Genomic DNA, 27,500 nt, shown 5'->3' with positions numbered 1-27,500 from the left:
GGGAAAACCACCGCAGAAAATTTTTTCTAATGGTCTCGCCAGGACTCGAACCCAGGCGTTCAGCGTCATAGGCAAACATGCTAACCTCTGCTTCTGCGGTGGCCTCCGGACAGACATGGTTAGATCGACTTAAAATGTCATAACGACCAAGTATATATGCACTTTATGGGGTCTTACACACATATTTCGAGGTGTTGCAAACGGAATGACGAATGGTGGAGGGTAACAAAATTAAGATTATGATATAAATGAAAAAAAAAAACAAACAAAAATTGATGATTAAAATGAAATATAGTGTTTTTCTTAAAATTGAACGCGTTGTTGATGGATTGTAACACATGTGGTAGTGTATTGCAAAGTCTGCCATCAGACTCACTAAGACGTTTTAGTCCATTGTGATACCGCAGGAACAGGAGAATGAAGATGCCTTCGAGTTCTTACCGTTGAACCATCCAGATCGCTTAAAAAATTCTGACAAATTACGAATGTTTACATCTGCTAAATCAGACAAGTTCTCAAGGAAATTTAACTCCTTCTGCCTGCCAGTGCAGGACACACACACAGCAAATGTTCTATAGTCTATTCTTTCACGACATTCTTGCAGCTTGGAATGAGAATGACCTTGTGTGTCCCCCACCCCAAAGGTATATACGACAAGCAGAGTATATCTTCCTAAGCCTAGGAGACAGTTTGTCGGACATAGCTTGTAATTCAACCGGAGATACATCATCACGGCCTGGCGACTTAAAGGAGTCGAAACTTCTATAGAAGAACGGATTTTCGAATCAGACACAATGTCCCCAATAACCTCCGATGAATATAGACCAGTGACAACCTCTTCTGTCGCCACACTGTCCGTTGTAGAGTTTCCCGGGAAACATGTATCAGCGAGTAGTTCTAGTGTTTCCTTACTAGACATTGTTCATCAGTTATCTAACTTCTGAATATATCCCACGGTAATAGGTCTCTAAGATAGAATCTGTTTTAGCCAAGAGGCCTCAGATGTATCCCACACGGAGGTTCAGAATTCTGCCCAGGATTTGTTCTGTGCCTTCCTCAGCCCGCCTTATATTTGCTTAGTTCAGCCTTTTAGACGTCCTAATCGCGTGGTTCCCTTGTAGCCTTTACCCTGTTGAAGAGTTCTCTGCAGCTCTTGCTTAGGCACACCAGTTCTGATGTCCAAACAGATATAATTTACAATGATTTTGCTGTTCGTTCCTTACTTGAATGATCTTCCATTAATTATTCAGTGTTCAAGCATTTCAATGTTCGCAGATGTTGTGAAACCGTTTTGTAGTTGGTATTATTTGCGTGTAATTTGTGATATTTTTATGATATTTGTATGAAATTGCAGGCACTTCTACGGAAATTGGAAAGGGAATCAGATCTCCCGTAGAGCAAGACGCTGAAGAAGAAAAAGAGCTCCCGGCTTTCAAGTACACTGGGAAGACCAAACCAGCCCCCCGTAATGGAGACTCCAGACAGTGTCCTGCGGACGGAGACAATGTCGGAACAGCAACGAAGGAAGCGCGCATGGGCCCTGAGCCTTTTTGGAGTACTGTTACTTCCAAAAGTATATCCCAGTCATCACGGAGGCGAAGATGGTGGCTGAGAAAGAAAAGGTGCCGCCCTCTTACGCCGGAGTGGCAAGGAAGCACAGCAGAGATTAGATGACTTATGTAGTCATCGCATCGGCAGTGCATCCGGTAGCATCCATTTATTACCAGGAACAGGCAGGAGGTACTAGATATTACCTTTATATCGGAAGATATAAGTGGAAAAGTATGCGACTGGGATGTGTTGGATGACCATAGCTTCTCTGATCATCGCTATATTAGTTTCAGTGTTGGAGAAAATATTGCAGAAGTGGTCCCTCGGCTAAACACGAGAAAGGCGGATTGGGATAAATTTCGGCACAAATTCTGCACGTCTATCCCATCTAGACCAAAAGAGGTAGTGAAAGCTACGGAGGATATAGACATAGTGGCCAAGCGGTTCACGAAGGCTCTAAATGACTCGCTTGTGTCAGCATATCCTAGTGCCAAACCAAGGGCAAACAGCGACCGCCAGGGGGTGGACCCCAGAGCTGGTTGGTCTAAGGAAGGACTGCAGAAAACTCTTCAACAGAGCTAAAGCCACAAGAGCACCACACGATTGAAACATCTATAAGGCTGAGCTAAGAAAATATAAGGGCGAGCTTAGAAAGGCTCAGAACAAATCCTGGATTAAATTCTGCAGCTCCGTAGAGGGTACATCTGAAGCCTCTAGGCTAAGGAAGATTCTGTCCTCGAGACCTAGTAAGGTGGGGTATATTCAGAAGTCAACGATGTCTTGTGAGGAAACACTAGAAATACTCATTGATACACATTTCCCGGGAAATTCTCCAACGGACAATGTGGCGCCAGAAGAGGTTGTCGCTGGTATGCATACGTCGGCAATTAGGGAAATTGTGTCTGCGCCGAAAATCCTTTGGGCGAAAAGAAGTTTCGACTCTATTGAGTCGCCAAGACCTGATGATGTATCACCGGTTGAATTACAAGCTGTGTCTGATAGACTGGTTCCCTGGCTTAGGAAGATATACTCTGCTTGTATCGGAATGTCATATATACCTGTGGAATGGAGGGACACGGAGGCCATTAGCATTCCGAAAGCAGGAAAACCCTACCACACGAAGGCGAAATATGTTCGTCCTATAAGTCTGTCATCCTTTGTGTTGAAGACTCTCGAGAGGTTGATAAAACATATCTTAGGGCAAAGATAGCCTGTTTCGGCAGCAGCATGCATATAGTAAAGACAAATCCACTTAAACAGCCCTCCACGACCTAGTTGGCTTCATAAAGGGTTCCCTCGTTGTCAAGAAATATACAATGGTAGCATTTCTTGACATTGAAGGGCCTTTCAATAATGTAAAACGGACGTCAATCATGAAGGAGTTGGAGTTTCAAGGCATCAACTCTACCGTAAGAAAGTTTATAAATAACTTACTTACTAAAAGATGTATTACGGCGGGCTTGGGATCTGTGGATCTAAAAAGATGGGTCAGCAGAGGAACTCCTCAAGGAGGTGTGCTGCCTCCTCTACTTTGGAAAATAACCATTAACAATATATTATTGTCTCTGGAAGAAAAAGGGGTTAGGGGAAAGTTTCCCAGCACTCTAAGAGATATACTTCAGGAAGTTCTACGTGCAACAGCAAAGTGGACTTCCGAATGTGGTCTAGGAATAAATCCGTGCAAGACAGAAGTAAAGGGTGATTTTTTTGAGGTTAGGATTTTCATGCATTAGCATTTGACAGATCACGTGGGATTTCAGACATGGTGTCAAAGAGAAAGATGCTCAGTATGCTTTGACATTTCATCATGAATAGACTTACTAACGAGCAACGCTTGCAAATCATTGAATTTTATTACCAAAATCAGTGTTCGGTTCGAAATGTGTTCATTCACCGTTCAGCGATGAGGCTCATTTCTGGTTGAATGGCTACGTAAATAAGCAAAATTGCCGCATTTGGAGTGAAGAGCAACCAGAAGCCGTTCAAGAACTGCCCATGCATCCCGAAAAATGCACTGTTTGGTGTGGTTTGTACGCTGGTGGAATCATTGGACCGTATTTTTTCAAAGATGCTGTTGGACGCAACGTTACGGTGAATGAACACATTTCGAACCGAACACTGATTTTGGTAATAAAATTCAATGATTTGCAAGCGTTGCTCGTTAGTAAGTCTATTCATGATGAAATGTCAAAGCATACTGAGCATCTTTCTCTTTGACACCATGTCTGAAATCCCACGTGATCTGTCAAATACTAATGCATGAAAATCCTAACCTCAAAAAAATCACCCTTTAGTTCTTTTCAGCAGGAGATACAAGTTGCCTACAGTGGAACCTGTCTCCTTGGGTGGAGAGAATGTTCCATTTACAGAAAGCGCAAAATACCTGGGAGTTTCGCTGGACAGGAAATTGAACTTAAAATCCAACGTTTCGGAAATGGCAAGAAAGGCAACCTTTGCCATATACACCTGCAAGAGGGCCATTGGCAAAAGTTGGGGGTTTAGACCGCGTGTCATGCATAGTGTATATACGGCCGACCTATAGTGCTATATGGTATTGTAGTCTGGTGGACGGCGCTTCAAAACTCCACCTACTGCTCAATACTTAACCGGATCCAAAGGATGGCTAATTTGTGCATCACAGCCGCACTGAGGACGACACCATCTGATGCACTGAATTTAATGCTATATCTTATGCCTGTGGACATTGTGGCTATCCAAATTGTAACCACCATCGCCGCGAAGTTAAGGAGGCTTTTTTATGTGGCGACTACGGACACTGTGTTGTCCTTGTTACAATATCCGATGTTCCAGGCAGTGTGGATTAAACCCTAGATGAGCCGCTTTTTGATAAAAAGTACGGTACCACTGGTAACAGAAGTTACATAGACTTCTACACGGATAGTTCCAAACGAAATGACCAGGTGGGCTTTGGGGTGTACTCTATAGATCTAGAACTGGTCATATCGAAAAGGTTACCCGACCACTGCAGTGTGTATCAAGCGGAGATCCTTGCAATTAAGGAAGTGGTGGAAATGTCATTACGACGATTGGCATAAATATCTTCTCAGACTGGCAGGCAGCCATTAAATTCCTGGAGATCGTATTTCTGAACACAAAAACCTCCCTCGACTGTCGCAGATCTCTCAACGAGATGGCTGAACAGTTCAAAATTCAACTGCTCTGGGTGCCGGGGCACAGAAATATCCCAGGGAATAGTAAAGGGGACGAGCTTGCGAAATTAGGAACTACCCTACACATTCCAGGAATACTGGAATCTGTGGGTATGCCTCTACCAACATGTAAGCTATGTTTTCAGGACCAGGTCCGATAGTTGGTCACAAAGAGGGGGTTGTGAGCATTCCAAAACTACGTGGCCTAATATAGACTTGAAGAGGTCTACTGCTTTGCTGTCATTGGCTAAAACAGACGTCTCAGTCATTGTGTCCGTCATGACAGGTCACTGTCTAATCGGAAACATGCTGACAGACTGTAGGTTGCCAGCAACGACTATTGCAGAAGCTGTGAGGACATCGAAGAAGAAGAGACTATAGAACACCTTCTTTGTGTGTGTCCCGCACTAGCAGTCAGAAGGAGTTCCACTTTAGGTTCCCATTTCTTTGAGAACTTGCATGATTAGGCGGATGTGAACATTGGCAAGTTATTGGGATTTTTAAACGATCTGAATGGTTCAACGGTAGGAACTAGAAGTTATCTTCCTTCTTATGTTCCTGTGGTATCACAATGGACGAAAACGTCTAAGTGAGTCTGATGGCAGACTGCTACTTAAACCTAACCTAACCTAGAGGTAGCTTTGCAATGTGTCATAGTTGCACAGTTGTACAAACAATTTGGTAGTAGATTTGGAGAAACAGTCATATGGCAATCCCAAAATCATAAGAATGTAAAATGAAAACATTGGCTTACGTATGTGTTGGTGAAAAATTTAATTCAACATACACAAACCGAAAAATATTAGATTTCGAGCGATTGTTCTTTGTTCGTCTGGACTATTGTTCGACGTCCACAAACAGGCTATTAAACAAGCAAAACCAAGATTTGGTAGTGGAGAAATGGGAGGTGTTCCACAGGGAGGAGTAGGAGGAAGGAACTCTCCTTGTGGTGGGCATTGATCAAGTCTCCGTGACAAATTTGGCTAGGACTAAAGGCATGTCGAGCCATCAAGCGATGCAGTGGCGAGACACTCAATACCGCCTAACAGACAGGGAGGGGGCCGACCACGAGAGAATAGGATTAGCAAAGATCGTAATACCAAAATATCAGTCAGTGCATGGGTGTGAGACCCAACACAGCCTAACGAACAGGCACTCGTCGACGGAACCATCAACGACTTTCTCGAGATTAGGAAGACTAGGATGGATAACGATCCTAATGCTGAAACATCAGGCAGTACAGAGACCGAAAACTCAATGCAGACTAGGATAGGCAAAGATCCTAATATTAAAACATCAGGCAGTGCTGTGACGGGAAACTCAATGCGGCCTAAAGAACAGGCAGCAGACGATGAGACCATCACCTACTCCCAAGAAGGCCATCTGATTGAGGACCATTGATTGCGGTTATCCAGATAAACCTCCACCGCAGCGAGACAGCTATTCACGCCCTGATTGAGAAAATCAGCAGGGACAAGACCCGGAAAAAAATTTCTGGACTGAACCATACCAACTACCAATTATTCTATGCCAACGCCAGTACACGGCCGAGAACCTACGTTATTTGTCATAAAAATTTTAATATATTTTCCCCAGAGTTGTCAACGTCGGACGCAACACTGATAACGCAACGGTGGAGCATACGTGGCATCACTTTATCTGCCTTTCGACTCTCTGACACCGCCACCTACGTCGGAGCTGCAACGGTTGGTGGAGAAAGTAAAACAGACATGAACTGAAGTACTAATAGGGTGCAATGCGAATTCTCACCACATTTCGTGGGGTAGTGCCAACATCAATAACCGGGGCAAAACCCTTTCTGAGTTCTTGAATACTAACGACCTGATAACACTTAATATTGGTAACACTGCTACCATTGTTAATAGGATTAGGAAGGATGTGTTAGATGTGATAAGGCTTTCGAAAAATCTGGTCGATCGCTACATAAAGTTTAGAATACGGCACGGTCCGCGCCAAATCCGTTAAGTTTCTATAATAAGTTGAAAACCAACTGGCCAAAATTCGGAAGACTTCGCAGAAGAAGACTTGGGGAAGATAATTTATATTGCCCAAGCATAGAAGACATTGACGACAATGTCAACAGGATTACAACTGCAGTGATTGGTGTTTATAGCCAAGTCCGGCATGGCATGTTATGCGACACCAGAGGCCTACAAACCTATAACCTATTAGCATGGAACGGATTAATATCCTCATCCTCTTTTCAACACAATCTAACCTAGTGTAATTCGAGTGTTAAAATTTGCGAAAACGATTAGTGCATACAACCAAATAAATAATTCAACGAAAACGAAATTTAGACAAGTAAACATTTTTTTGTAAAAATCGTTGGACTTTGTTTAAGACAAAGTTGCAAGCAGGAATTTTTAACGAATAAACAGTTCTTTTTGTGCCCAAAAAATCACATTTATTCCTGATTGCCTCAATAATGTCATTTACTTATTACTAAAAACTATGGGTTAAATATTTTGTTCATATTTACAAATGGATTGTGCCTATTAAAAAGGATAACGGACTCAAATAATTTTACAACATGAGAACATGTGGTCTAAACACTTTCGGGATTCGTTAAGATTTATGATATACAAAAATATTACAGTCTTTTGTTTTTGTTTGCATTTCTTGTGCCATAAGCAAAAAATTAGTAAAGTTTTACGAGCGTAAACATTATCATACAATGAGTAGAATTCCTGCTGGTTTTTGTTTGTGGTATTGTACTACGACTTTTTTCCACCTAAAGCGAAATTAGAATAAGCAGAAAGGCATTAAATTCGGCCATGCCGAACTTTGAAAACCCACAACCATGGATATATTTGTTATCCTATCATATTATTGTACACCAAAACTGCACCAAATGTTGTGATTTTAACACAGAGCTATCACCAAAAGTGCAACAATTTTTACATCCTTTTCAACTAATTTAATTCCTTTCTTTTATAGTTGTTTAGCTTTAATATTTTCAAAGTTGCTTTTTAAATTGGTTTACAAAATGGAATTCAAAAATGATTTTGGGAAATAGTAGGTAAACGCAATATAAAGCCTACATAGCAGAAAATAACCACGGAAGCTGCATGTGGAAAATCGACCCAAAATTCTGCAAGATAATGACGAACCCCTTTTCAAAGCACTATCTTAAATAATCAAAATGGCGTGCAGCACTCGACCAATGATAAGTCGCTTTGATGCTACAAAACATGCAATTCATTCTTAATTCCCCTAATTTACATTTCCCAGAAGGGTTTAAACTTAGCATAGCCAATGCTATTCTACATTACTTTCCATGACGTAGGAAAAGAACGAACTTTTTTACTTTGGAAGTACATAAATTTATTTTGCTGGGCTATTATATCCATATTGGGTCGATCTAGACATATTTGGTTTAGGTACCGAGAGGGCATATGCAAGTAGTAGATTAAAATGTCAGAGAAAACGGTTAATAAATGAAGCTTTATTAACGTTAGACCCTAAATAGGCAGATCGGTCTAGACGCAGCTATATTCTGATAAGGTCTAATGTCGACCATAATCAGCAGATTGGTCTATATGGCAGCTTTGGTCTATATGGCAGCTTTGGTCTATATGGCAGCTTTATCTGGTCCGATCCAACTCACTCACTCAAATGTGGTCTGATCTCGACCATTCGAATATTGGGTGGCCCAATCCAACTCACTGTTCCGAATTTCAGTCCAATTGCATAATAAATGCGCCTTTTATGTGCTTAATACTATCTAAGCATGGTCTGATGTGGTCCATCGTCGGTTCGGATATCGACCCAATCCACATCCAGCTTTTAGCGAAAATGGTTTATAAATGTGGCGTCTATATAGCAGCTGTATTCAAATGGGGTCCGATATCGACTATACTCCGTTCGGATAACGGGTGGCCCAATCCCACTCATTGTTTCGAATTTCAGTCAAATCGGATAATAAATGCGTCTTTTTTTGTGCTTAAAACTCAGAATTCACTAATAGAAGGTTGCTTGCGCAAACAAAAAGTGGATAGGCCCCATGAACATCATTTATGATGTCGGCTGATCGCTTGGCTTAATCTTATTCTGTGAATCCTGCTTAAGACTCTAAGTTGGTACATCGGTCTACATGGCAGCTATTTCAAAATGTGATCTGATGTGGACCATACTCGATTCGGATATCGAGTAGCCTTGTCCAAATTTCAGAAAAATCGAGTGATAAATGCTGCTTTTATTCGCAGATCGATCTATATGGCAGCTATGTCCAAATATGATCCGATCACTGTTCCAAATCGAGATCAGGCAATAAATGTGGCTTTTATTGGCTTAAGACTCGGATTCGCAGATCGGTCAATATGGCAGATATATTCAAACATGGTCTTATTTCGACCATACTTCGTTCGGATTTCGGGTGCTCTACTGCAACTCATTCATCCGAATATCAACGAAATCGGGCAATAAATGCGGCTTTTATTGGCTTAAGACCCTGAACCCGCAGATCGGCTATATGTAAATATTATGCCATTTGGACCATTTTTGGTTCGGATATGTGGGGGCCCTAGTACAACTCGCTGTTCCAAATTTCAGCGAAATCGGAAAATAAATGCGCCTTTATCAGCTCAAGACCTTACATCAGTACATCGCTCTATATGGCAGCTATATTCAAATCGAATCCGATTTGGCTCGTTCAAGAACCTAACTTGCGTGTTGAAAATATACGGATCAGTGTAAAATTTGAGCTCAATATCTCATTTTTATACTAATTTCGTCATTCTTTTTGTAACTACTCGAAATATTCGTCTGAGAAACCATAAAGTATATATTGGGTTGCCCAAAAAGTAATTGCGGATTTTTTAAAAGAAAGTAAATGCATTTTTAATAAAGCTTAGAATGAACTTTAATCAAATATACTTTTTTTACACTTTTTTTTTAAGCAAGCTAAAAGTAACAGCTGATAACTGACAGAAGAAAGAATGCAATTACAGAGTCACAAGCTGTGAAAAAATTTGTCAACGCCGACTATATGAAAAATCCACAATTACTTTGGGCAACCCAATATATTCTTGATCGTCGCGACATTTTATGTCGATCTAGCCATGTCCGTCCGTCTGTCAGTCGAAAGCACGCTTGAAATTTTGCACATATACTTCTTATAAGTGTAGGTCGATTGGTATTCTAAATGGGCCATATCGGTCCATGTTTTGATATAGCTGCCATACAAACCGATCTTGGGTCTTGACTTTTTGAGCCTCTAGAGTGCGCAATTCTTATCCGATTAGAATGAAATTTTGCCGACGTGTTTTGTTATGATATCCAACAACTGTGCCAAGTATGGTTCAAATCGGTTAATAACCTGATATAGCTGTCATATAAACCGATCTTGGGTCTTGACTTCTTGAGTCTCTAGAGGGCGCAATTCTTATCCGATTTGAATGAATTTTTGCACGAAGTATTTTGTTATGATATCCAACAACTGTGCCAACTGTATGGTTCAAATCGGTTCATAACCTATTATAGCCGTCATATAAACAAATCTGAGGACTTGAGCTTCAAGAGGGCGCAATTCCTATCCGATTTGGCTGAAATGACGTATTTTATTGCGACTTTCAACAACTGTGTCAAATAAGGTTTAAATCGGTTCATAACCTGATATAGCTGCCATATAAACCGATCTGGCGTCTTGACTTCTTGAGCCTCTAGAGGTCGCAATTATTATCCGATTTGCCTGAAATTTTCAACGACGGATCCTCTCTTGACCATCATGGTCTGAATCGGTCTATAGCCTGATACAGCTCCCATATAAATCGATCTCTCTATTTTACTTTTTAAGCCCCCAAAGGGCGCAATTCTTATTCGAATTGGCTGACATTTTACACAAGTCTCCAACATATAATTTAATTGTGGTCCAAACCGGACCATATCTTGATATCGCTCTAATAGCAGAGCAAATCTTTTCTTATATCCTTTTTTGCCTAAGAAGAGATGCCGGGAAATAACTCGACAAATGCGATCCATTGTGGAGGGTATATAAGATTCGGCCCGACCGAACTTAGCACGCTTTTACTTGTTTAAGGCTGCAGAGTGACTACAACAGGCGGACACACAGACAGACATCGTAAGATCGTTTTACGACGATCCCAAAATATATATACTTTCTAGGGTCGGAAATTGATATTTCGATGTGTTGCAAACGGAATGACTAAATGGATTTACTCCTATCCTATGATGGTGGGTATACAAATTTTCACTTTCCGAATTTACATCCGTACACCGAACCGTACGAAAAAGCCAAAAATTAGATGTTTTAACGTGCTCCTCTTTATGCTCACGAACTCAAACTCTCACACAAGATATATACAAAGCAAACAAAACATATTTCGTGTAACAAAGCATCCTTTGTTTAATCCAAAAAAATGGTACTTCTCCAAGAAAACAGATTTGTTTGAAGCAAAGATTTTCCAAACGTTTTATTTTTTGTGTGTAAGTTAATAGCACTCCTTACAACATCACACCCATTTGTATAAAGAATATGGAGCTAACTATTGTACAACATCATTTTATTGTTTACTATAATACATTACCAAACTGTCGAAGGCAATTAAGTCACATAATACCACGAAATGTGAAATACGCCTTCGACGACGAATGCCCTCGACAACCGAAATAAGCGTGAGTATCTTTTAGGGAACAACGATCAGCAAACATGTTCCGTTGCGCTCTAAAAAGGATAGGTGGAATTATGCCTGGAGCAGAACTTGATTTAGTGCACGCATAGATACAGAAGAATCCTTCAAGTCCTGAGTCCATTATTAAGAGACTAACAGAGAACAGTAACCCTAATTTTGCAACCAGCGGAAAAGACATGAAGTATTCGTAATAGTTTCCGTCTCCACGAAGACCTCAACAAATCTAGGGAGTTATGTCCTATGGATTAATCAAGGTTAGGAAATCAGGAGTAGATTTAGAAGTTATTGGTAAAGGCTAGCCTAAGGAACTATCTTTCATAGCGCTAGTGCCTGCAAGATTGTTAGAAAGGGACATCCCCCACCTTCACGAAGAGAAGAGGGAAAGGTACTTCGACAACATCAGTTATCGAGCACTAGCCTTTAGCTGAAATTTGTTTAATGTTCACGACTACTAAAATTTAAAAGTGTTCTATCAGAATAATCTTATTTCCGTTTTTTGCTTTTTTAGTATATGTGTCACCGTTGTGGTTTTAAATGTTCATTTCCGGTCACCTCAGACTCATCGAATGGCGCCATGGGTCAAGAATGTGTTCATAGATTATCTGCCGAAGTTCTTATTCATCAAGAGACCGAAATATAACTTTGACACAAGGTAAGAAAAAAGTTTTCAATATATAACTATAATTTAAAAGCATTGCCATTTATTTAAATGCCATAAATAGCCACGGACACTAATGTGTTACACAATAATATAACTTATGGTGATTTCGATTTAAGAAAGAAATGTTACACAGTATATTCATCTTGTCATTCCGTTTGCAGCACATTGAAATATCCATTTCCGAACGTATTGCCGTACACTGTCGGACAAAATAAAGTGCGGTTGTGTACCCTTCTTCATTAATCCTCAATATTTTTTATCTACGTGTATTACTTACTGTTTTTTTTTATTTGTTATTTGTTTTTTTTTTAATCCGTTATTTTTTGGAGTGCCTCAATTATTTCCATAAACATTTTAAATTTTTAAACTCGTTCGTTCAGGTTTCTGGTGAAAAAGTATTGTAGTGTAAATACATCATACACTACAATACTTAAAAAAGTGCGTTTTTTATAAATCGTGAAATTTATAATATATTCCTAATTTTTTTATATAAATTTGTGGTAAGTTATAAAAAAAGAAGGTCTTGCATATGGCATATGACTGGGCTAGACCCAGAGGTCTCAATGTTAACCCAGAGAAGACTGAAATATGCCTGTTCACGAGGAAGACGAAGGTGGGCGAATTTAACGCACCATGTTTCCTCAATAAGACGATTTCCAAAATTGACAAGGTCAAATACTTAGGTGTGATCTAGGACGGGAAACTGAATTGGAAGTGTCATATTCAGGAGCTTACTGAGAAGGCTCACCGATGTTGGGCACTATGTAAACGGGCCGTAGGCTCGAAATGGGCCCTGAAACCTAGGATAGTCCACTGGCTCTACAGGAGTGCACCATAACGACCATACAACGGGTTGAGAGAACATGTTGTCTTGGAATAGGCGGAGCGATGAGGACCACGCCCACTAGGGCACTGGAGACTATTCTAGATATCCGACCCATTGACATACAGATTAAGTGTGAGGCAGCCACTGCGGCTATGAGACTTAAGACGATGGGCGAATGGATTGAGGAAGGATAGGAAACCTGGAAGAAAGGGAAGAGGTTTCCGATCGTATACCTGAGATGCACCTTGAAGTCGAGTGCGAGGCACTGCTGCCATCGGCACAGTCACAGGATTGACGGAACCCTAGTAGTGCCATCTGGAAGATCAAATTACACGGATGTATCAAAGCTAGAGGACATAGTGGGCCTGGGGGTTTACACTGAAAACCCAGGGACTGAGATCTGTTTTAGATTGCCTAACCATAATATTGTCCTGCAGGCGGAGATCCGGGCGATCACGGAATGCATGAAGTGGTGTGGTGCTAACGCGAGGACTTCGAGTCTGAACATCTTTACCGACAGTAAAATTGCCATAATTGCAATAACAACCAGGACGGTAAGGTCACGAACAGTCTTGGACTGTAAGAAGGAGATTAACGCCTTCTCTGAGGATCGGAAAATCCACATCGTTTGGATGCCGGGCCATAACGGAGTAAGGGGAAATGAAAGGGCAGACGATTTGGCGGTTAAGGCCAGAGGACTGCTGTCAATAAACTTGATTAACCCGAAGCTTATCGGGTCGACGCAGTCCGAATTAAGGAAGTGGACGACCTTGTGGAACAGTGAAACGGTCGGTTGGACGGCGAAAATCCTATGGGGAGGCTTTGGAGGCTATTGCTGAAAGGAAGCAAGAAGGAGGTCAGTATAGCTATTGGTATCATAATGGGACACATAGGACTACGAGCTCACATATGTAAAATCGGTGCGGCTAGTGATAGCATGTGTAGGGCATGCGGGGAAGATGATGAGACGTTGGTGCTTTATAGTTTTTAGAGCGCACAACAAGCCGATTACTGGCTTAGGTGTATGTCCATAGTGACATGGGGCGGCTTAATATCTGCACCCTCTCTAATCTATTAAAAAATAATAATTTGTAGCAAAGTACCTCACTTTTTTGTTCAATATTACATAAATATATAGAAAACTAGCTGAACCGGGCCCGCTTCGCTGCGCCTTTTTTTACTTTATATGGAACAAAATCATCCTTTAAATATTTTCTTTCGACAATTAAAGAGATGTTAGCGAAATACCGTGCTACGAAAATAATATTTGTATGTATATCGCTTGGCTAACAATTTAAATGCCTTTATCTGAATCCCAAATGATCTTTACTGATTTATGATTTCGCTCAACGGGTTTAGGGTCATTTGAGATTGAACGTTAGATGTACTCCATTCTTAAGAGACTTTATTTAAGCCCGATATTCTCATGGGGGTTTTGGGAGTAAGAATGGGAGCCGGGTGGCGGTTGGTGGGTTTAGGGGGTAGTGTAGTCCCCAGAAACGTGGTCCCGAAAATGGGTATGAATTTCGTGATCTACTCCCAAATACCTTTCATTTGAGTCCCATATTGCCTTGACCCGCAAATATGTATGTCCGATTTATGGGTGTTTTCGGGGAGAATTGGTCCCCAGACACTTGTCCCTGAAAAAATATAAGCATCGTGCTCTTCTCTAAAATACCATTTATTTTAACCCCATATTGTCATATATGATAACCATTAAAATTGGTTATCATATTCGTTTTCTAATCTCGAATACCTTTGATTTGGTTGGTAAATTTATACTCTTTCTACTCCCAAATACTTTTACTTGAGCCCATATTACGATGGTCAATAAATAATTGCTGTTTTTGGGGTATTTCTGGGAAGGGGTGGACCATCGGAAAATTGGTCCCGAAAATGCCTATCAATTTCGTGCTCTACTCCCCAACACGTTTCATTTGAGCCCCACATTGACCTGGTCGGTAAATATGTCCGATTTAGGCGTGTTTTGTCCCTTAATTGTCCTTTAATTGTCTTACATCTAAAACAGAGAGCGCAGACAAAATAATCACATCCAAACATTCAAACAAAATTTGCTTTAATGACGGTAATCAGAAGTTTTACGCGTGAAGTTAATCAATATTTAGGCGTAAAGTAGGTGCCAATGAAATGAAAGCAGCTGTTTTCATGTATTTCACTCTCCACCGTAGACTTGGCATTGTGTTAGAAATGCAACAGTTTTGCACTCTCTGTAAGCAACACCTTACAATCGAAAACCACACCCGGTTTTTGTGGTTACATTTTTTTTTTTTTTTTTGTTAAACGAACACAAAATTTCGATTTCAGTGCGACATGTCGAAAAAAAAACTTGGACTGTCGAGGGTCCGCCCCCCTTCAGATATCAAAAAATGTAGTACCCTATTTTCACCAGGGGATCATTAGCACCATCTGTGAAAATTTCAAGAAAATCGGTTCAGCCGTTTCTGAGTCTATAAGGAATTTTTGATATCGGGAAGGGGGCGCACCCTCCCCCTTACCCCAAAAGAACTACGCAAAAATAAAAGTGGACCGATCGGGACAATATGGAATTCAAATTAATGGTATTCAAGAGTAGAGTACGAATTTCATAATGAAAGTTGGGTCTAAATTCCTGGGGGCCGCCCCAGAAGGGGGCAGACCCTCCGCCGGGCAATATGTGTATCAAATGAAAAGTATGCGGGAGTAGATAACGAATCTGGCATAGAAATTCATGTTGAAGTATAGGGGGTCACGCCCTAAATGGGCACATTAGCCAAACACGGATATATGGGACTCGGTTTGTTTGTTCCGTATAGACTGAAAAACGGCAGAACCGATTTTCTCGAAATTTTCGCATATTGTGTAGGTTGGCCTGGAAAGAAACATAGCTTAATTTTTCGGTATCGGAAGGAGGACGGACAAAAGTAGACCGATCGGGACAATATAGGTATCAAATGAAAGGTATTGGAGAGTAGAATACGAATATGGTACTAAAATTTGAGTCTAAGTATCCTTCGGGACGCCCAACAAGCATACTGGATATCCATATTTGAGTCGAAATGTCGCCTAATGAGAACATTACCCTAAGGAAGAACATTACCAAAAGGAACCGTGAAGGGGCAAATTCTCTTAGTTCTTACCGATTCAAGTTTAAACTCAATGATAGGGGATCTTTTTTATACCCGAGTCCGAACGGCGTCCCGCAGTGCGACACCTCTTTGAGGTGTCGAGGTACAATACCATGCCTGGCATTGTACCTCGCAAATGTCGCCAACATTAAGAGGGGATAAACACGATGTTCTCGCGATGATTCGAACGCGTTCAGCCTCATAGGCTACAATGGCACGAATTCGATATCCGCATTCAGGCCGAAGTTTCTTCACCTTAAAAAGGTATTAGGGAGTTAAAGAAGGCGCAGCGGAGCGGGCGCGTTTCGGCTAGTATCTATATATAAATAAACAAGTAAAAACGTCCTAAGATAAAGTGCTTAAAATATGCACAAGATGAGCAAGGTAGTTTGGCCCAATGGACCAACCGTTACGCTATGTAAATAAAAATACAGATAAAAACTGTGCTTTTCTTTAGTGAATGATGTTGCTTTCCCTTTGGTTTCCCTTTCTATTAAAAAAATAAGTTCATATTTCCGTAATAAAAAAAACTAAATAATAGCAGAAATACATACAGTGATTATTTTATTTTATGCACACATACTTTTAATGTTCAAAGCCCGAGTTTTGGGTTGATTTCTCTCAATCCGATAGTATCGCATCTTCCAATAGTCCAAGTAAGTCTGTTTTGAGCGTCACACTGTTTCGATGGCTAATAGATGTTTATCGAGGAAAAGTATTGTAGATAATATAGAATCCGATGTAAAAATATATTTTTTTTATGCAATTCCCTATAATTCCGAGAATACCTGTTTCAAGACTCCAAAGCCTTCTCAGATAGCATTACAACTGGCAAGGCCGCATATTTTATAATTTCACAGCCATCTTTTGAAAGGAATATACAACCATTCATTTAGTCCTTCCGTGTGCCACATATCGGAACATCCCTTTTCGATCCTACAAGGTATATATATACTTGATCACTGTAAACTTCTAAGACGATTTACCGATGTCCGTCTGTATGACCGTCAGTTTTAAACACTCTAGAGCCTTTAAAGATTGATGTATTGTCCTGAAATTTGGCACAGAGCTGTATTTATACCCTACACCACCACTGTGGTACAGGGTATTATAACTTTGTGCATTTGTTTGCAACGCTTAGAAGGCTTAGAAGAGCTAGACCCGTCGATAAGTATACCGATCGGCTTAGAATCGCTTCCTGACTCGATTTAGCTTAGTCTGTCTGTCTGTCCATGTATTCTTGTGATCAAGTTACAGGTAGCATTTATTGTCCGTTTGTCATGAAATTTTGCACAAGTCCCATTTTTGGCCCAAGGACGAACGGTATCGATTTTTAATAAAATCGGTTCAGATTTAGTTATAGCTCCCATATATATTTTTCATCCGATATGGACTTTTAAGGCTATAGACGCCCTCAAAGTCCGATCTTTACAAAACTTGGCATGGGGGTGTTTTATTTGAGCTATTCGTATGTGTGTAAAATTTTGTCATAATCGGTCCAGATTTAGATATAGCTCCCATATATAACTTTCATCCGATATGGAATTTTATAGCTGTAGCAGCCAAAATTTTAGACCAATCTTTACAAAATTTAGCATGAAGTGTTTTTTTAAAGTCTCTATACATGTGCAAAATTTCATAAAAATCGGTTCAAATTAAGATATAGCTCCCATATATATCTTTTATTCGATATGGAGTTTTTAGGCTGTAGAAGCCAAAATGTTGGTCCTATCTTTACAAAATTTGGCATCCGGTGTTTTTTTTCACGTCTTCTTAGTTGTACAAAATTTCATAAAAATCGGTTCAGATTTAGATATCCTTCATCTATATCTTTTATCCGATATGGTCTTTTAAGGCTGTAGAAGCTACAATTTTAGTCCGGTTTTAACAAGATTTACTCCGAGGTGTTTTATTTGACGCCTTCTAGAGGCTCAAGAAGTTAAGGTCCCAGATCGGTTAATATGGCAGCTATATCAGTTTAGGTACCGATTTGCGCCATACCCAGCACAGTTATTTGGAAGTCATAACGGAACACCTCATGCAAAATTTCAGCCTAATCGGATGAGCATTGCTCAAGAATTGATATTGGCTCAAGAAGTCAAGATCCAAGTTTGGTTTATATGACAGCTATACCAGATTATGAACCGATTTAAATCATACTTGACACAGTTGTTGGAAGTGATACCAAAACACCACGTGCATTTTTTCAAATTTCATTCAAATCGAATGAGAATTGAGCCCTCTAGAGGCTCAAAAAGTCAAGACACAAGATTTATATGGCAGCTATATCAAAACATTGGCCGATTTAAGCCATACTTACCGCAATTGTTGGAAGTGATACCAAAACAAAGCAAAATTTCAGTCAAATCGGAGATTTGCGTCCTCTAGAGGCTCAAAAAGTCAAGACCCAAGATCGGTTTATATGGGAGCTATATCGAAACATTGACCGATGTGGCCCATTTACAATCCCAACCGACCTACACTAATAAAAAGTATTTGTGCAAAATGTTAAGCGGCTAGCTTTACTCCTTCGAAAGTTAGCAAGCTTTCGACAGACAGACGGACGGACGGACGGACAGACGGACGGACGGACGGACGGACAGACGGACGGACATGGCTAGATCGACTTAAAATGACATGACGATCAAGAATATATATACTTTATGGGGTCTCAAACGCATATTTCGAGGTGTTACAAACAGAATGACGAAATTAGTATACCCCCATCCTATGGTGGAGGGTATAAAAATGTTCAGCTGTGGTTTTCCCCTCTTAATGCTGGCAACATTTTTGAGGTACTATGCCATGTAAAACTTCTCTCCAAAGAGGTGTCGCACTGCGGTAAGCCGTTCGGACTCGGCTATAAAAAGGAGGCCCCTAATCATTGAGCTTAAAATTGAATCGGACTACACTCATTGATATGTGAGAAGTTTGCCCCTATTCCTTAGTGGAATGTTCATGAGCAAAATTTGCATTTGCATAATCTTTAAACCGATGTGGCCTTTTAAGGATGTGGGAATCAAAATTTGTTGTCCTACCGTAAGAAAGTCTTACAAGGTTCTAATAGATATTTCAATAGGTATCCAAAATAAAGTCTGACTAGGTTTGGAGATAAGTTATATATATTAATAGTACTACGTACACTAGGTGGTGTAGGGTAATATATAGTCGGCTTCGCCCTACTTTTGCCTTCCCTTACTGTTTTTTTTATTATATTTTTTCGGATTATATTTACATACTAGCTGACCCGGGCAAGCTCCGCTGCGCCTTCTTTTACTTTATATGGAACAAAAGTTTCCTTGGAATATTTATTTTCGACAATTAAAGAGCTTTTAGGGAAATACCATACTACGAAAATAGCATATCGCTTGACTAACGGTTCAATAATATAAGTGCCGTTATCTGTATTCCATATGATATTTATTGGTCTACGAATTTAAGTTTGGATGTAAGGTGTACTCCAATCTTAAAATAATTAATTTCAGCCCGATATTCTCATGTTATCTGATTTAGGGGTGTTTTCGGGGGTGAGGTGGTCCCCCAGATTCTTGGCCCTGAAAAAATATCAGCTTCGTGCTCTTCTCTCAAATACCATTCATTTAAACCCCATATTGCCATTGGTTTAGGGGAGTTTACACGAAGGGGCGTCCCCCAAACACATGACCCCGAAATTGGTTATCATATAACTCAAATATAAACTCAAAGGGGTAGACCTCCAGAGAATTGGTCCCGAAAATGGGTATCAATTCTTGCTCTTCCTCCCAAAAACTTGTGTTTAAGCTCCACATTAACATGGAAGGTAGATATGCCCGATTTAGGGATGTTTTGGGGATTGGGGTGGTCCCCCCACATTGAAAATGCAAATTTTGCCAAGGAACATTCCACTAAAGAATCGGGGCAAACTTCTCACATATCCATGAGTGCAGTCCGATTCAAGTTTTTAAACTCAATGATAGGAGGCCTCCCTTTATAGCCGAGTACGAAGGGCGTGCGCAGTGCGACACCTCTTGGGAGAGAAGTTTACATGGCATAGTACCTCATAAATGTTGCCAGCATAAGGTGGGGAAAACCACCGTCGAAAATTTTTTCTGATGGTCTCGCCAGGATTCGAACCCAGGCGTTTAGCGTCATAGGTGGACATGCTAACCTCTTCGCTACGGTGGCCTCCAACAGTATCCAACATGGTCCCCCAACATTAAGCCCTGAAAATATATCAGCAACGTGGTCTATTCTCATATATCTATATATCATTTATTTGAAACATATTGCCATTGGCCTCAAAAATTTTTATCAAAATCGTTTTCCAATCCCATTTAAACTCCTTATTGCAAAAGTCAGCAAATATTTTCGGTTTGGGGTATTTGCCCTAAAATCTATAAATATTTGGTTCCACTCTCTTAAAGACCCAAATTGTTTTGGTGAGCAAATACATCCTATTTGGGGGTTGTTATGGTAGTCAGACGTTCCCTAGACAGTTGGCTCCTAATGTTGATATCAGATACTCCCACTCCCCTACTCCCACATACCTTTAATTTCAGCCCCATATTTCCATAGTCGGCAAACATTACCGGCTTGGGGGGTGTTTTGGGGGATGGGCGGCCACTCAGTGAGTTGGCTTTGAGAAATATATATCGGATTCGTGTGGGGTGGACCCCCGGAAACGTGGTCCCACATTAGGATATCAGATTCGTATTCTACACGCAAATACCTTTCATTTGAATCTCATATTGCCACGGTCGGTAAATATGTCCGATTTAGGGGTGTTTTGGGGTTTGGGGTTTTCTCCCTAGCACTTGGTCCGACAATTGGATATCAGATACGTTTTCTTATCCTGAATATCCTAAATGTTTGGTAGGTTTTAGGGTGGGGCAGCCCACCTAGGTACCCCATCCGAATTTTGGATACCAAATTTTTATTTTTAGGGTACTATATGAGAGCACACAAAGTGTTGCTTAAATCGCACCACCCATCTCCGAGATCTGGCGTTTCTGAAAATTAGGGTAAGGGGGAGGGTCCGCCCTCCCTTCAGATATCAAAAAATTTAGTACCCTATTTCCACCACGGGGTGAAAATTTCAAGAAAATCGGTTCAACCGTTTCTGAGTCTATAAGGAACACACAAACAAACAAATCTACAAACAAACACAAATTAATGTTTATATATAAGAAGAAGATGCCTGCAATAAAGACCGATCTACCGATTTGGGTCTTGAGCACATAAAAACCGCAATTACACTGTGATACACCAAAATTATTCAGGGGTTATGACGTACCAATTGGGCTTTGTTGGAGCTTATTTCAAACGAAAATGCCTTTGGTTTTATATGCCGCTTCATCATGTGATTTTATAACAGTAAATGTAGAAAAAAACGAGTTTTCGTAGATTTTCAATTCTAAACGGATATAACTTCATTGTTTCACATTTCTATAATTTTTACCTTCTTGTATGCCCTCCATCATAGGATGTCATTCCGTTTGCAATACATCGAAATATTGATCTCAGACCCAACATTGTCATGACATTCTAAGCCGTCCATCTGTTGAAACACGCTAATTTTCGAAGGAATAAAGCTAGGCACTTGAAATTTGCATGAGTACTTATTAGTGTGGGTCGATTAGGATTATAAATGGGCCATATCAGTCCAAATTTTGAGCCTCTAGAGAACGCAATTCTTATCTGATTTGCGGAAATTTTGCTAAAAGTGGAAAGTAACTGTCCCAAGTATGACCCAAAACGGTTCATAACTTGATATAGCTCTTATATAACCGATTTCGGATCTTGACTTCTTGAGCCCCTAGAGGGCGCAGTTATTATCTGATTTGGCTGAAATTTTGTACGAGGTGTTTTGTTATTACATCCACTAACTGTGCTAAGAATGGTCCAAATCAGTTTATAACCTGATAATGCTGCCTTTTAAACCGATCTCCTGATTATACTTCTTGAGACTCTACAGAGCGTAATTTATATATATTTATAATTTGGTACGTGAAGTACAAATATGCACATCAACTGTATCAAGTTAATTTTGTGTGAGGTTAGGTAGATTTGGTTAGAATGGAAGTCCTTTACATACATTAAAAATGGTATTGACTTATAAAAAAAAACTTTCAAACAGGGTGTTAATTCCTTTAAATATCTTTGACATTGAAATCCTTTTTTTTGTATCATGGCAACTGATTGGTAAAGAAGACATTCGTTGAACATATTTTTAATTGTACGAATTAAATTGTTATTTAATAATACAAATTTTGAGTATTCATTTCTGTGTTCTGTTGTGTCCTCTTTCATTCATATGTAATGCGAAGAAGTGCGAATGAGCCAAGTGTATGTCTAGTTTCTATTATAGACAGACACATAGTGGCGTGGGTTAGACAAAAAAATATCAAGAAAAATGGAAAGTGTGGAAAGTTTTATTTATACCTCAATAAAATAAAATAATTTATTAAATAATAATTATTAAGTAAAAACAATATATTTTTAAAAGTGTTATCCTGAAATAGTGTAGAGCTGAACAAATTAGGATGTGAACAAATGAAATAGATACGAAACCAATTTAAGGACATGGAAGAAGGTATAGATGTGGTATTTATAAATATTATTTTATTTTAATATGTTATTATCCCTGTAGAGACTAAATGGCGCTGATGACGAAAGATAACAAATGCAGTATTCCTTCATGTGGATCTAGATTTCGTGGTAGTGTGCGCAAAATGCTAAGATTGATATTTATTACGATTCACTTTAATATGTTTATAAATTACTTCGTTCATTGTACTTCTTACAGACTGTATCCACGACAATGAAGAGAAACTCATAAGGAAGGGCAATTTTTTTTTCTTCTTTCTTTAAGAAAATATAAATTAAAAAATAAATATTTTAAATCAATATATTACATGTATCAGCAATTTTATCCAATAAAATAAAATATAATTTAATAATGCAAAATATTATAACTATTACCTTTTATAAAGTTGGTAAAAATGTTATTTGAGAGAAGAGGCAACTTTCAAATACTTTTTTTTATTGAGTTAATAACTGCTTTAATTGAATTTTTGAGTTTGTCATAAATCCAAATAAATAAATCAAAATTACAAAAGTGTTAATCAATAATACAAATTCGTTTATAGGTTCGATTTCAGCGAATTTTTTAATTGAATGAACAAATTTCTTAATTGAGCCATGTTTTTAATTTTTTCTGTATACTCACTTTTAAGTCCATTGTGATACCACAGTGTCGACAGACCAAGGCCTCTGAAGGAAATCAAACCAACTACCCCCGCACTGCCTTTATTTTCTGTGAATTTTTCGCAGAATCTTTGGTAGTGGTTTCCCAAGATTCGGCCCGGCCGAACTTAACACATTTTTACATGTTACTTGTTTGGTTTACTTTTTTATATATTGCACGATTTATGTAAAAAAATATATGTTTTTATAACAAAAAATTTTTTGTTCTAATATTTTAGTCTCACTGCCACAGGACCATTTGGGGGAAGTTGCCAAATTCACGGACCCATACCACCAATAACGCAATCGGAGTCAGATGATATGACCGCGGTCCCTGACTTAGAAATTGGACCATCTGGCATAAAAAGTCCCATACTTGCAAATCCTGCATTTTCGCATAGCAAATGTCCACCACGTGTTCATCGCAGCTGTTTTTGTGTTCAGTTTATAGCGGAGCATACAAGATTGCTAGAAGACTCAACCAAGGTAAGTAAGAACAAATGAAAACTTGAGCTCCTTGAACTTCAATCAATTTTATCAGAAGCTCCTTACTTGCCATTTGTTATTTATGGAGTAGATATAAACCGACAATTTAGTTTTGTAAATAAATAGTTAATATACTGTAACGGAAAATGGAAAAGCAGAACATTTTTGCTAAAACAACAAGATTTTAATGCAGTAAGTAAAAAGTTTAAAGTATCATAAATATTTTAAAGAAAATTTAAAAATTATATATTACATATTCTGGAGACCAACCTGGCGCAGAGGTTAGCATATCCGCCTATGACTCCGAAAGCCTGGGTTCAAACCCCGGTGTGAACATCAGAAAAATATTCAGCGGTGGTTATCTCCTTACTAATGCTGGCTACATATGTGAGGTATCCTGCCATGTTTTAACTTCGTTTGGACTCGGCATAAAAGAGGAAGCCCCTTATTATTGAGCTTTAACTTTAATCGAATTGCACTCATTGACATGGAATGTTTCGAAATGAAATCTTCATGCGAAACTTAGTATGTTAATATCCCAATATTTTTTAGGGGTATATAGTGTCCACACTCATTTTTGTTTCGATAATTTGGTAAGCCCGAAATTGCGATCATGGTAGCCTACCCAATGTGTATTAACACCACAGTTCAGTCGTTGTTGTTGCGGTCTAAAAGTCGATTAATCGATTGATCGACTTTTTGTGTAAAAGAGTCGAAAAATCAAACTTGAATTTTATTGCATAAAAAAATTGGAATAATCGTAAGGCTAAAAAAAAGTCGAAAAGGAAATAATGTTTGTGACCAAACTAAAGAAGCGCAAAGAAATGAATGAAGGAACGATCAGCACGTCCAGAAATATGTAGCTACTATGCTCATATTGAAAAGTTATTCTATGGCAAGCGAAGTTTGTCTGGATAACAAGTCTTTTAGCTTTGTGTGTGTTGTTGATATTAGATGTCTTTTTGAAAAGATGTTGACTTTCTCTTACTGCGCTATAAGAAGAGGTTGAATAACAAGACCCAACATTTCATTCAAAGGGCATGCTTCTACCATGTAATCCTTTGGTTGCATAGCAGTCTGACGAGGCCTCTGGCAAAGGCCGAAATCGCGATCGTTGCAGCCCGCCCCATGATACATTTAACACCCCACAAATGCTTAGACTCTTTTAAGTGTTTTTGTTGTTTTGTTTTGAAAAAGAACCCACAAATAAAAATACATTGGTCTAAGCTGTTAAACCAACAACAACAATGAAAGTCAAAAATGTCGAAAATTCAAAAAAGTCGACATGGATTTAGTTTCAGGTGGATTTTTGCCGCCGACAGCTTCGATTTTTTTTATATTAACTGGGAAAAATAACCAAAAAATAATCCGAAATAAAAAATGGACCGATTGGGACAATTTGGGTATCAAATAAAAGGTATTGGGGGTAGAATACGAATATGATATAAAAAACTGGATTCAAGTACCCTGGTGTCCGCTCCAACCCCGAAACTCCTTCAAATAGACATATTGGACGTTCATATCAATATGAGACTCAAACGAAATATATTGGGTATTAGATTACGAATATGGCATAAAAAAATTAAGTTCAAGTAATAGGGGGTCGGGGCGACCCCCTAGAGCTCTCAAAAGGTGATATTAGCCGATCATGGCTATATGGGACTCAAATGAAAGTTATTCGAAATCTATTAAATATGGCATTAACATTTGTGTACGAGTATCTAGGTGGCACTTTGCCTCCTAAAAACCACCTCAAATAGGTAATTAACCTATTAAACCATCATGACAATATGGAACTCAAAAGACATGTATTTGAAAGTAGAACACGAATCTGATATCCAATTTTGAGGCCAAGTGTTTGGAGATTCCAGAACACCCTCCAACCTGTACGTATTTACCGATAATGCCAATATGGGACTCAAGTCATAGATATTTGGGGCGAAAGGTCTGAGGGGCTATCCCAACCCCCAAAAAGAACTCCTCATTGTCTTAATTTTTAAAAACGCCAGATCTCGGAGGTGGTTTGTGCGATTCAAGCTAAACATTTGTTTTGCCCTCTTATAGTTACCTTAAAACAAAAATTTGGTAACCATTGCACGGGTAGGGTGCCTAAGGTTCACATCCTCAAATCCAGTCAAATTGATATATAGACCAATAACGACAATATTTGACTAAAATTAAGGGTATTTGAGAGTAAACAAGTAAAAGCGTTATAAATTCAGCCGGGCCGAATCTGAATATCCTACACCATGAATTGCATGGTACATGTTCTTTGAATGACTTTTCAAAATATTGGGTTGCCCAAAAAGTAATTGTCAGTAATATAGTAGTAATATAGTCGGCGTTGACAAATTTTTTCAACGACTTGTGACTCTGTAATTGCATTCTTTCTTCTGTCAGTTATCAGCTGTTACTTTTAGCTTGCTTTAGAAAAAAGTGCGCGAAATTTTGTTTACATTTGTTTGTTTGGCGTCAATTTTAATATGGGTACCACATGTATTGAAAGAAATTCATTTAACAAACCGAATCAACGCTTGTGATATGCACCTTAAACGCAATGAATTCGATCCGTTTTTAAAACGATTCATAACTGGAGATGAAAAATGGATTGTTTACAACAACGTTAGTCGAAAACGATCATGGTCCAAGCATGGTGAACCAGCTCAAACCACTTCAAAGGCTGATATCCACCAAAAGAAGGTTATGCTGTCTGTTTGGTGGGATTGGAAGGGTGTGGTATATTTTGAGCTGCTTCCAAGGAAAAACACAATTAATTCGGATGTTTACTGCCAACAATTGGACAGATTGAATACAGCCATCAAGGAGAAGTGACCAGAATTGGTCAATCGTAAAGGTGTCATATTCCACCAGCACAACGCTAGACCGCACACATCTTTGGTCACTCGCCAAAAACTGAGTGAGCTTAGCTGGGAACTTTTGATGCATCCACCATATAGCCCTGGCCTTGCACCATCAGACTACCATTTATTTCGATCTTTGCAGAACTCCTTAAATGGTAAAACTTTCGGCAATGATGAGGCTATAAAATCGCACTTGGTTCAGTTTTTTGCAGATAAAGGCCAGAAGTTCTATGAGCGTGGAATACTAAATTTGTCAGGAAGATGGCAAAAGGTTATCGAACAAAATGGCAATTATATATTTGATTAAAGTTCATTCTAAGTTTTATTAAAAATGCATTTACTTTCTTTTAAAAAATCCGCAATTACTTTTTAGGCAACCCCATACATAGGATCTATAGCAAGTTGAGCCGATATTGACTGCTTGTAATGGCTGCTAGAAGTCATAAAAAATATCCCGATCAAAAGTTTTGTCAAATTACAAAAATTACGATTGTGCCTTCTAGAGGCTCAAGAAGTCTATTCGGACGATCGGTTTTCATGGAAGCTACATAAAGTTATGAACCAATTAAAATCATACTTAGCGTGAACATTGAAAGTCGAAACAAATCTCAAAGCTCAATCAGATAGTAATTACGCAAACTAAAGGCTCAAGAAGTCAGATAGAGAGATCGATTTATATGCTAGCTATTATCAGGTTATGGACTGATTTTGCCCATCCCATTGGACCTAAGTTAATTAGAAATATTTATGCAAAAATTTCAGGCACCTAGCTTTACTCCTTCGAAAGTAAGCGTGCTTTCGACAGACAGACGGATGGACAACCCTAAATCGAATTGGAATATCAAGAATGGGGACCGATGTGAACCATACTTAGCATAGTTGTTAGAAGTCATAACAAAAAAAAAATTTGCAAAATTTCAAG

At 39.2% G+C, this 27,500-nt stretch overlaps 1 protein-coding gene across 1 annotated transcript in view; it reads left to right on the top strand.

Moving 5' to 3' along the window:
• LOC106084234 (acetylcholine receptor subunit alpha-like) overlaps nucleotides 1-27,500 on the top strand; it is a 245,542-nt gene that overhangs the window by 205,486 nt on the left and 12,556 nt on the right. Inside the window, exons 8-9 of the mRNA XM_059361670.1 lie at nucleotides 11,904-12,047; nucleotides 23,471-23,717. Coding sequence (XP_059217653.1) covers nucleotides 11,904-12,047; nucleotides 23,471-23,717 — 391 coding nt within the window. The remainder of the gene's footprint in view (nucleotides 1-11,903; nucleotides 12,048-23,470; nucleotides 23,718-27,500) is intronic.

The sequence above is a fragment of the Stomoxys calcitrans genome, chromosome 2 (genome assembly GCF_963082655.1).
Source record: "Stomoxys calcitrans chromosome 2, idStoCalc2.1, whole genome shotgun sequence".
In the NCBI taxonomy this organism is placed as follows: Eukaryota; Metazoa; Arthropoda; class Insecta; order Diptera; family Muscidae; genus Stomoxys; species Stomoxys calcitrans.
This window is presented reverse-complemented; position numbering and strand designations above follow the sequence as displayed.